Raw genomic sequence first — 12,078 nt, 5'->3', positions numbered from 1 at the left:
CCCCCCCCCCCCCCGAGTCCTTGCTGAGTAGAACCATGGCTCTACAACCTTGGTAACGTGCTTTGAGAAAATCACTTTCCCTCTTTAAATTAGTTTTCTATGTTTTTAAACTGTAGGCTAGGGTTAACAGCAATAGATCTTTTCTAAGGAATGCTTTTAAGATCAAATGAGTGTATATACACATATGCTTATGTATACATCATATATTTATAAATAATATATACTTTTTTTTTTTATGGTTTTTACGAGACAGGGTTTCTCTGTGTCGCCTTGGCTGTCCTGGAACTCACTCTGTAGACCAGGCTGGCCTCGAACTCAGAAATCCGCCTGCCTCTGCCCCCCAAGTGCTGGGATTAAAGGCATGTGCCACCAACACCTGGCAATAATATATACTTATATATAGCATATATGTATACATAAGAACATATGTACATATATTTATATTTATAAATATAGGTTATATTTATATATATTTTATAAATATATGTATATATTATATATATGTAAGTATAATACACACACACACACACACACACACACACACACACACACCAAAACTTCAGGTAAGAAACCAGGCTATAAAAATGGAATTACTGAGGAAAAAGAGAGAAAGTGCCATGGCCACCACCAAAGTTACACACTTGGCTCCTAAGTGATGGAACAAATTCCTAGTCAAGACCTGAAATCAAAACACACACTTGTAGCCATCCTGGTGGTTGGGGTAGAGACTGCCTCTTCTTACAAAAGGCGGAAAACGCTACAGGCAGCATCTTTTCCCAGGCAGGATGAGAACATACAGGCTAGAAGGGGGCTGAGGCAGGTCTGTAGAATGCCACAAAAGTACCTCGCTCAGAAGATGGATGGATGGATGGATGGATGGATGGATAGATAGATAGATGCCATAGTGATAAGGCTAAGAGGTTTCAACAAGTTCAGGATTATTTCCATTGGACCCAGAAAGAATGGGCCTGACATCAAACCAGCTTAGGAGAAAATAGTCTGTAAGTTTTCACTGCGTATATCTAGGTGATCAGATGGTATTTGGTAAACAAACTAGTTAGGAGGAAACTGAGTTAAAGCCTTGGTGCCCGTTCTCTCTCTCTTTAGTTTGCCAGGTGGTAATAAATGCCAGCTGCAGAACAGTAAGGAGCACAGGCCTCAGACTTGGTGCTTTGAGTGTTTGATACAGAATACCGGACTTAGCCAATAAGTAACTTCTCAAAGTCAGGAGCAGAAGAGATTTTATCTGCTGTTCCTCTTCAGTCGGCTTATGGGAAATGCTCAAATCCACCTGCAGGGTGGGGCAGGATGAGACAGGACTGGGCACAGTGCTGCTCTCTAAGAGAAATCTGTGTTCCTTTTGTAACTCTCCAGCTGAGCCTTAGTTTAACTTCTGTGTTGTACTTCTCTTCCGTGGCCAGGAAGTCCTGTGGGAGGGAGCGAGGGAGGGAGGCAGTAGGCTTGAGCTCATGGGAATGAGTCTCACAGAGCTTTATGCAAAGCAGGGACACCATGCCTGGAGGGGACATTTCTCAGAGAGGAGGGGGAGGGGGTTCCTGGATGATATAGTTTTTGGCAGGTAAGGATTCTAATTTTATCTGCTTGGTCTGGGGAAGTTAGAGTTGCATTGCTTTTTTTTTTTTTTTTAAGGATGCTCAAATTTTATCTATCACCAGAGTGGCAAGAATTAAAAGTGTGTGTGTGTGTGTTTAGATATAATGTACAAGAAAAATATCATCAGACTCACATTAGATGAGGACAGAAAAACAACCCAGTCTCTCCTGCTTCTTCTACTCTTTGGAATATTCTTCCAGTCGTTCTGTGATGTTGAAGCCTCTTAGCCTAATCACTATGGCTCTTATTTATTTGTTTTTCTTCTTCAAGGGGTACTTTTGTAGCACAGGCCAGATTAGAACTCTCTATGTAGCCCAAGTGATGCTGGACTTCATGATCCTCCTGCTTCAGCTTCCCAAGTGCTAGGATTATGCTTAGCCACACTGCACTATTAGTGTCATGATTAATGTCAGTACTATTGTTTCTTTATGTCTGTTTCTTCTACTGAACTCTCTAGAACTTCAGGACGGTTGCTATTCTTGTGTTCTTTAGGCAGTGAAGAATATAGTAAGCAAGAAAACAAATACCAAATGGTTGAAGTTGTCAAGAGTTTTGCAGATTGCTTAGACTCTGCTTTCTCAGCCAGACCTCAGGCCTCCAAGATTGGAAGCAGACTGAGAACCTCTCCAAATCTCTATGCTCCACTTTTTCTATGGATACCTATCCAAGGTGGCAGAGTGGGTGCTGTGGCAACAGATAAAGCAATGCGTGTCACTGCCTTGGTTTGCCCTGTGAAGACCTTTCTGGATGACTGTGAGGCTCAGTCATGCGCTGTGAACTTGAGCTGAGGCGGTCACACTGTAGGTGGTATATAAGGTGAGGCCACTAAGATTTATTTAGCAGAAGTTAAGGCGAATCGGGATCCTACTGAGCTCAGCCAGTCTCCTAGGGTTTAAATAACATTTCAGATGCCACAGCTCTGTTGATACTGAATGATGACAGGTCTGATGGTGGAGAGAAAATGCTTGTTTTTAATAGTGTTAGAATTCGTTTTTCATTGCAAAGAATTTGTCCTCATCGAAGTTCTGTAGTTCAGACATTTTTATTTGAATGTTTGGATTAAACTAGAACCTGAATCAAAATGAACTCTCTTGCTCAGTCCTCCTGTGTGAAAACAGGCATTCCTACTTACTAACCCAGTTGTGACCTCTTTTGCTCTAATTAAATGCCTGTTCGTAAAGGTTCTTGTTTTCAGAGATCAGATTATATCAACTACAGTAGCCCTCAGCTTTCTGTCTGAAGAGTGGCAGGGCCTGTATCATTCAGGGCTGAGTAGGGCACATCAACAGTGTACGAAGAGAGTAAACACTCAAGGACTTTTCCATGCGTTAGCATCAACCATCGTGGGGCGCTGCTGGAGAAGAGTGCCAGGGTGTGGTGAGAGAACAGAACAGAACAGGTGGGCTTTTCAGAGTCCACAGGGAGCTGGGCACATCTTTCAGTAAGAGCAGCTACGGTGTAGACATGGAGGAGCAAGGCGAGGGCCAAATGATAGGAGCAGAGGAAGCAGGCAGAAGAGCCGGGCAGAAGAGGGCAGATCTAGAGCCAGAAGCCAGGATGTGATGCTCCCAGCCAGGGGGAGGAGTGTGAATGGAAATGGGCTCCTACAAGCCTAAGAGGGATGCATCTATCCCTCAATGACAGGATGGTTCTCTGGAGAAAACAACAGACTGGCAGTGAAGGAGGGATGGGGGTGGGTGGGAAAACAGCTTTCAATTATCCGTGATATCACTGTAGATGATGAATAGGTATAATAAAAGCCAATATTCAATGTTTTCAATTTACATGGAAAGAAGGTCATAATACATCGTCGCACATAAGAAACGGCAGGTTACTGCACAGTGGCTGCAATCCGACCTTGTTTTTGCAATATACTTGAATGTGTAGAGACAGCCAGGGTGGGTTCATATGGAAATGTTAACACTGAGACTCCGTGAATTTTATTATTTTTCTCATCTGTATTTCCCACAATTAACATGCATCATGACTGAATAAGATAAAGTCGCCACTTAAAAACAGGTTTCCTCTTTTGTGATGGGCTTATGCAACTTAACATAATGTGATCTAGATTCATTCATAGGTGGCAAGTATTGGGATGCGCTTCATTTTTAACAATGATCACTGTCCCGCTGTGTGTGTAAACTGTATTTTCAGATAGTTGATTTCAAAGCAATTATGCAACTTCAAACTCACCAGGAAAATCTAAGAATAAGAAAGTATGTGGAAATAAGCAAGCAAACGGGAGACCAATCCTCTATTGGACGGCATAAGGAATGCTTAGAGATTTCTACCAGGAACTGAGTTCTGGGGAAATGGAGGACTGTCTCATCTCGCATCTGTTTATGGACTTCAGTCAGGATTTCTTCTGTTTTGTTCTGAGACAGGGTCTCATCTCCCATCCCAGGCTGGTCTGGAACTTTGCCTCTTCCTGCCTCGGTCTCACCAGTGCTAGATTACAGGTATGGGCTACCATCCCTGGCTCTTCTGCATTTATAAAGTCAAACTTCTGTCTAGGTAACTCCAACATTTACTCATGCAGAGGCAGAGAGCAAGTCAAGTATCTGTATGGGGGACTCTAACTTTACTGGATCAGCAGCAGAGAACAAATTTCCGATAGCCTTAAAAGTTTTCCTAAATTTCAACCAATATCAATTTCATGCCTTCCAGCAACGCTCTCTAACAACCACAAGCTGAGCAAATGAAGAATGTGCAGGTGTTCAAATAAAACTTGAAAACTCCGGTAAGCCAAGTCTAGTGGCACAGGCTTATAAGTACAACTATTTAGGAGACTGAGACAGGAGGATCATGAGTTCAAGGCCTGTTTGAACCACTTAATGAGTTCAAGGCTAGCCTGGGCAATTTAGTGAGATCCTATCTCAAAAGAGGGCTTGGGATTAGTGTGAGAACCTAGCATCTGTGAGTTAACCCCAGTACCACATAGAGGCATGCACACACATATGCATATACACAACACAAATGTGCACACATGCCACACACACCACACACACACACACTCATCTGTAAGAAAATATCTCTTCAACTAATGACTTCTTACAAGGGAGCTGTACTTAAAGTATATTATTATTTATCATTTATATCTAATACTTTGAACAGTTTATTCTTAAAAATGGTAATATATCATAAAATAAAATATTTGGGGATATAAATTTTACTTTAAGACATAAGACTAGATAGGTTCATAGAGGGCAGAGAAAAAGAATTTCATTTTTACGGTTTCTCATGAAATAATTAGGAATGACTATCTTCAAGCCAAACATGACAGGTGTCGCTGTGGTAAGAAACATTTAAGCTATTGTCATCACAATGCCAAATATTTAATGGAAAACAAAAAGAATTCAGTTCTAGGTGCCAATACCAGATCTTTATGACATCATTCATCCAGATGCGTGCAAAATCTGGATTGTTAGGAATTGAAGTTTTTATGGTCAACACCATGAAGACTTAGTCTTTGAGCTAAAGTAGGCACTTAGAAAAAAAAGTAATACTGGAAAAACCACATTTTCATTATAGACAGATAAACAAAGTAGAACATGTACAGTTTAGATGAGGTGAATTAGTTTGTATAAAATACCATGCAAAATACAAACAAACAAGATACTTCAAAGTTGTACTTTTTGGGTTTTCAACAAATCAATCTGAGCAACTGAAGCGTTGAAGAAACAAAACCATCCTGCATAGAGCTATGGGAGGGAGGCCCGCTGGCACTCACTCTTCACTGAGCCTGAACACGGAAGTCCAAAGCACACAGCTAAACACCCATCTTCTAGGATGGGTGTTCACAGACAATGGTACAACTTCAAACCGCCAGGACAGTATTGGAATATTTCAAGGTATGGGAAAATAAGCAAATAAGTGGAATATTTTGATGGGAGGGAGGTACTGAGTGGGAATTTTAATCTCAGACCCCATGTGCAAGCCAGATTTAGAAAAAAACAGCAGAAGCCGGAGATTCAGGAGGAGAGTGGTTCCTCTTCTTGGGTCCTCTCTTTTCTAATTAGAGCTGGACTTTCTGGGGTGCTGCTTCAGTAGGGGGGATCAGAAGCAGTGCTGTAGGTAAGCGCAGTAAAGCAGAGGCCTGCAGGAAAGGAGCAGACTCAGGAAGCTTTCAGCTGATAAGTTAGGCAGCTGACATTACGTGCTAAGCTCATGCCCAGAACAACCTGAAGAAAATTTCAAACCACAGCAAGAACCCCAGAGACAAGATCATTTTCTTGTGTCAATTATGAAAGTGTATGGTCATATTCTGGTTAGGAAGTCCAAGAGTAGTTTATTCTACAAACGTGGACCTAATTATTTTTCATGAACCTCTACTCATACGCCTTGGGGCCCAGAGGTTTGCTACACCTCAACTCACAGTAGGCACTTTAAACCTGTTTTAGAAGAGCCCTTCTTAGCCTACAGGAACCTCAAAACATTTTTCTCCTGTGCTCAGCCAGCTCTGGGTGTTCAGCATCCTGCTTTCAATCAGCCACTTTAATATGACTTTCTGCTTAGCACCACCCAGTTATAGCACCCTAGTTTCCCATCGGTCACCTGCTTGGATCTAACACTAGGAACTTAATAAAGAGCTTAGAAACCTTTTGTCCCGCCCCTGGCCCCATCTTTTAGAAAGTTTACCAGTTTCCTGGGGCCATAAAATGAGAGGAGTGGCTGGTCTCCCAGTGGTTGCTTCAATACCATGGAAAACAGGTTCCTTGGGGAAGCATGTCTGTCTGCTTATAGCTACAGAGCCATGGCTGTCACAAAGAAGGAATACACACTGTCCAGCCTAGCAACCTTAATTTGCCATGGCAAAAGCAGTCTGGCTCAGAAGCTCTCCTCTCCTACCCCAATACCATAAGCACGGATCCCAGGGATGTTGTTTATGGTTCCTAAGAACACAGAACATGGCTGCGAGGGATGGGGTCAGGAGGAAGGGAACTGGAGAGAGCTGGGGCATGTGTGACCTGGTGTGCCCCAAGACACATCAAACTGCACCTGATGAATAAAACAAGCTGCACCACATACAGAAAAGTTGAGAGCGGCCCACCTGTGTCTGTTGAGGGATATTTACAAAGCTTGGATCCCGTGGTCCAACACTGACGAATCGGTTTGCGGGGGAGGTGCTGGGTGTCGAGTAGGCTGTGAAGGGAAGGGACACATGCGTTCAGGAAGCAGCACGAGATTGCACACACAAACAACACCAAAACACACAGTCTCCGAGCCTACGCAGCTGATTAATGCAAACACTGTAGCTAGCAAAAGGATCTGGCTAGCAAAGGGAAGGGCCAGCAGGGATTGGCTCCCAGGGACCGCTGGGGTTAAATGGCATCCAATTGGTGCTTAGCGGAGTTGTTTTCTCCTCCCATCATTCAGATTAGAAACATGCAGGGCATTTGCAAAGTGTACTTTGTATGTTAAACATGAGTTCTGGGGTAGCAAGAGAGAGAGAGACCCCGGCCTTAGTGACAGGGAGAAAAGAATTGGGTAGGAAGTGGAGGAACACAGATCATTTTACAGCCATGCTTTCTCATCCACTATGCTTGGAAGAGTCTCAAACCAGTTCTAGGCCTCCACAGGTAGAGAGGGAAGAGGGCTCTTAAGGAAGGAATGAAGGGGTCCTCCAGGAAGGGGGTGAAAACCCAGCTAGAGCAAGCAGCCTTTATAGGCTCAGCAGCGTGTGTAGAATCTTTATGATGCCCAGGTGTGCTTACAACCTCCACGCTACCCCTTGTCCCTTCCCAGGACCCTTCTGCAGAAGATAAACTGAGCTGTCATGCTGGGGGCTTGGTTACCAGTTAGAGTTCACTCTCCTCCCTGGATACTGGAGCACTGTCGTTTTGTGTTTAGGAGTTTCTTCCATAGAGAAAAGAAAATCAGGGGCTTTTTGTGAGCTACAAGCCCAAATATATGTTTAGGTAGGTGTTCCCCAAACTCACTTTACCACAAACTCCAAAAATTTAGTTCACATTCTTTCTCTGTCCTAGAATCTCTAGATTGTTATTTATGACTTTCATTTAATTCTCTCTCTCTCTCTTTCTGTATGTGTATATAAATATGTAGATGTGAGTGCATGCACCTGAGGAATTCAGAAGAGGGTGTCAGATTTCCCTGAACGGGAGCTACAGACGGTTGTGAACTGCCTGACATCGGTGCTGTGGATAAAACTGGGATCCTCTGTGGGAGCAGCAGCACCTGACTTTAGCTGATGAGCTAGCCTGAATTTTTTTTTTTTTTTTTTTTCAAGACAGGGTTTCTCTGTGTAGCCCTGGCTGTCCTGGAACTCACTCTGTAGACCAGGCTGGCCTCAAACTCAGAAATCCGCCTGCCTCTGCCTCCCAAGTGCTGGGATTAAAGGTGTGCACCACCACTGCCCGGTGAAAATTTTAAATCATAAAAGACTTAAAAAACCCCCCACTAACTCTAGATATACACTGTCTAAAGAAAACAAAACTAGCTCAGGATTTCTGGCAGGGCAGTTGTGTCATTACTGACATCACCCACTTCTCTTCCAGTTCGCATGCTTCTGCTTCTCATCCAAGCCCACAGAAGGATATAATTTCTACTAATTTGGCCCAAATCCTGTTGGTTATGATGGTGGCAAGAGCCGAGTCATTCAGCCAGGTCTGTGATGGTCACAGGGTGTAGCTGTGACGCAGTTAAACCGTTGAGCACAAGATGAACCCTAGGGCCCTCTGGGTCAGGGTAGGATTGTTCCAGGTGCCTTTATCCACTAGTAGATTTACATAAAAGGATGAGGATGCTCTGTGTCATACTGTCTAATCATGGGAATCTGGCCATTTCCTCTGGGCTACCCTCTATACCAGGAAGTTTGAGTTGAGAGCAAAGTCTACACTCAGTCTTTACACCAGGCAACTTTGCATTTCTTCTACCTTCTAGCCTTATGACTTTACTTTAATACATGCTAGGATAAATCAAAGGAAATCTGTATATTGAAAAATGTGGACTATAGTTAGCTGGCAGTATTGTTACTTGCTTCTAGGGCACAAGAAAAACGGAGGAGAGAGACAGAAGGATGGTAATGCTGAAATGATCAATCGGACCCATCAGGCCAGGGGAAAGTATTCTCTTCATTTGTGAAGAGTCAGGTGGTTTGCCCAGGTACAGAAGTGCATGGAGGTATGTCTGGATTCTGCAGCTATGTGACCCATGCTGTGCCGCAGCAGGAGCTCTTAGTCTGATGGTCCTGGTGGAAAAGTGTGCACTGGACAGATGCTTATCATAGGCACACAGCAAAATTTCTGAGGATGATTCTGCCATACGGGTGACATCCCCAACAAGCATACTAACTGACCACAGCATGCATGTTACGAGGAGGAGGAGGTGTGCTTTGATACACTGCTCACAACAAAGTGTCTTAGGTTGGAAAGGCCTTTTATTATGTCCCATTACCTAATTTGACTTGGCTTAAATGTTGACATTATTACTTCTAACTTGTTTTCACCTCCCATCATCTAAATTAAAGCATGCAGGACATTTACAGCGTATACTCTCTGTGTCATATATGAGCTCCAGGGTAGAGAGATATACCCTGGGCTTAGTGACTCAGAGATAAGAACGAGGTAGGACAAATTAACTACCCAGAATTACCAGGAAAGGAATCACTGTTTACTTCCCTTTGTTTAGACAAATCACAGTCTAGTTTTCTGATCAACCCAGAATGCCTTTCATGCTCCAAAGGGCTACTCAAAGACCAAAGTTTATTATGCTTATTAAACAAGCAAACTAAAAAGGCAGTGGTGGTAGTGTGTGCACACTCATTTACCCTGGGGTAAATGGATGCCTAAGCTATACTCTTATACCTAGGAAAGATGATTCTACAGAAAGGTACCTTCTGGGAACATTTACAGACAGAAAAAAGCAAAGGAAGGACAGAAGACAGGAAGGAAGATGGGAGGGAGGGAGGAAGGAAGGGAGGGAGGGAGGGAGAGATTCTGATGCCTTTTCTATATAATAGCTATAGCAGGCTGAAACTCAACTGTCCTCGGATGTGAGTTCCTGAAAAGATATGACAGAAGTTGAATTTGATTTCCCTCAATGAAACTATGGAGTCAGGGACTTCTATTACTGAACCAAACCTCAGCTTAAAAAAATAAGTATATGTCACAGCAAATCTATTATATACACACAAACAAGAGTTTTCAAAATGAACAGAACATCAGAGCAAGATGGACGTTAACTACAGACAACTGAGTCATGCTGCTGCCGTAGAACACTCATAGTTTTTCCTTCATAGCTTTTGGCCCATTGAAAAGACCAATGTCAGATACTGTGGGAAGAGCTTCGGGAAACCATGGAGTCTGGAAAATGGATATTGAGGGATTGCTGTAGAAATCTTGAGACTTCTGAAGGAGAGAGCCAGAGGTAACTAATGAACAACTGTCCTTATGGCAACTACAGGGATTTTATTTTAGCTACAGAATCTTATTTTAAAAGCCCTTGTTTAAAATCAAATTATTATTCATTTGGCAAGTTCTGAAATTCAGTATTTACTTTTTGTTTTCAGGCATTTTATTGATATCACCATGGTTTATTTTCCTAAGACCATGGAGGGCTGTCTTATTAGAAGCTGTCTCCAGCTCTTTTTGAACTATCTGATGATATTTCCTTCTTTATCTGGTGTATTTCTTCATATCATCCAAGAATCTTAGTTGGGCCTTTACCATAGTCTTAAATACAAAAATTCAAATCATGGTTGTTCCCATGCAAACCTCCAGAGTGACATTCTCCTGGATCCTACATATGCATGGTCCTACATACATATGGCTAACCCCATACTCCTTCATGGAGGACGTGTACCCTCTTGCCATTATCAGAACAAATGGGCAAAGTGGCTCAAGAATCTCTCTGTCTCTCTGTCTCTCTCTCTTGTTCTGTCTCTATCTCTTTTTGTCTCTGTCTCTCTCTTTGTCTCTCTGTCTCTCTTTTTCTCTCTGTTTCTCTGTCTTTCTGTCTATCTATCCCTCCTTTCCTCCCTCCTTCCTTCTCAATATCAGCACAGTTTTACAGAGCCTCTGAGAATGTTGGAAACTGTTGAGGGTAGAGAAAGTAGAGAGAATGCATCAACACTGCTCTTCACACCTCTGCAAGCATCCCTGAGGCCTTAGCTTTTAACTCAGCCATGGGTGCAGTAAATAGAGTTACAGTTGGTGTTTGGGCCTCCTTTTCTAAGAAAGAACAAGCACGCAGAAGCCACAGCATAGCCAGATGAATTAGTGCTGACTGCAACAGCCCTGACACAGTGACACTTGCTCATGCTGGTAAGAATTTGGCAGGCATAATTTTGAATGGAGGTTATCCCTTTCCTGTTGTTGGTAAAGAAAAAAAAAAGAAGAAAATAAAAAAAAAACTAAGAAGAGACTGTTGCTATTAGGCTATCTATAGCAAAGTCAATGGATATTTCATAAGAGTGAAATCACCCAAATATGGCAAATCAGCACACTGAATTTGTGCCGCTTCTTTGGAACTAAGCAGGCAATTTTAAGGTGTAGTTTAGCAACTGAAATGTGATATGGAAGGCAGGAAGAAGAGGAAGAAGGTAGTGTGGGTCTCTTTGCAGAGTGTGGCTGCAGTCAGGCCCCTCTCTGACTATTAAGGTTGGTCTGTATTCTCATGCTCTCCCAGGAGGCTGAAGGGCGGGTTTCTCTGGGCTGAGCTACTTGCTGGGCGGTGCTCTGGTGGCTGGGGACAATAATGCAAGAGACCAGGTGAGCATGGAGCTTCGGAGTTTACTTCTAGATGCTAGAATCAACCCTTGCAGGTGGGCCTACTCTCTGCTGGGAAGCGTGGCGAAAGATTTGTCTCTTATTTCATCAAAGACACCAACTCCATGAAAGTGGCGAACACGCTCTCTTCATTTGCTTAGATCCACCAAGTCTAACCTCTGGCGTCTACTGGAGAGTTATTTTAATGTAGTCATGTGTTCTCCCCCCAAAAGATGCTTATCTGCATCCTTGCCATATGCCGGGCTCTGTTCTGCACACTGTTGCACACAAAGGTGACGAAGATACTTGCTATCCTCAGATGTCAGAGTCGACCGAGAAAGAGTAGAAAATGAATATGAGAGTCTAAAAGTAATACAGATAACCTATGGGCTGTTAAATACAGACAGTGACACCCTGCCAGGGGAACAGGAAGCAGTTTTAGAGGAGATGGAGATGTGTGTAAGCGAGTGGAGTGGGGTTGACAGGTTCCTGGAGACAGGACACTCCCCAGAGAGCAGCAGAGGCTGCAGAGACAGGATACAACCTCAAACGATGTGTTGCCCTTTGCACAGAGAAGGCTTACTTTGAAAGATCTGAAACCCAAATGTTTGAAAAAAAAAATTGCAGAGGAGAGGTCCACGGCGTCAAGTTTCTTTTAAAAGGAAGAGATGAGTTACAGCATAAACAAAGAGAATGCATTTTGGTTACTAGCACAATAGTCAGTTAAGAGCTCCCTCCC

The 12,078-nt window shown here is 43.1% G+C and overlaps 1 protein-coding gene across 11 annotated transcripts in view; it reads right to left on the bottom strand.

The window, feature by feature from the left end:
• Nfia (nuclear factor I A) overlaps positions 1–12,078 on the bottom strand; it is a 532,531-nt gene that overhangs the window by 24,906 nt on the left and 495,547 nt on the right. For 8 of the 11 annotated variants that reach the window (XM_031377888.1, XM_031377889.1, XM_031377894.1 and 5 more), the window contains one exon: positions 6,665–6,756. The exons of the other annotated variants lie outside the window; for them this stretch is intronic. In XM_031377888.1, coding sequence (XP_031233748.1) covers positions 6,665–6,756 — 92 coding nt within the window. The remainder of the gene's footprint in view (positions 1–6,664; positions 6,757–12,078) is intronic. 11 annotated transcript variants of the gene reach the window in all.

The sequence above is a fragment of the Mastomys coucha genome, unplaced genomic scaffold, assembly GCF_008632895.1.
Source record: "Mastomys coucha isolate ucsf_1 unplaced genomic scaffold, UCSF_Mcou_1 pScaffold18, whole genome shotgun sequence".
Classification (NCBI taxonomy): domain Eukaryota; kingdom Metazoa; phylum Chordata; class Mammalia; order Rodentia; family Muridae; genus Mastomys; species Mastomys coucha.
The sequence above is the reverse complement of the archived record's forward strand: the minus strand, read 5'-3'. Positions and strand labels throughout refer to the sequence as shown.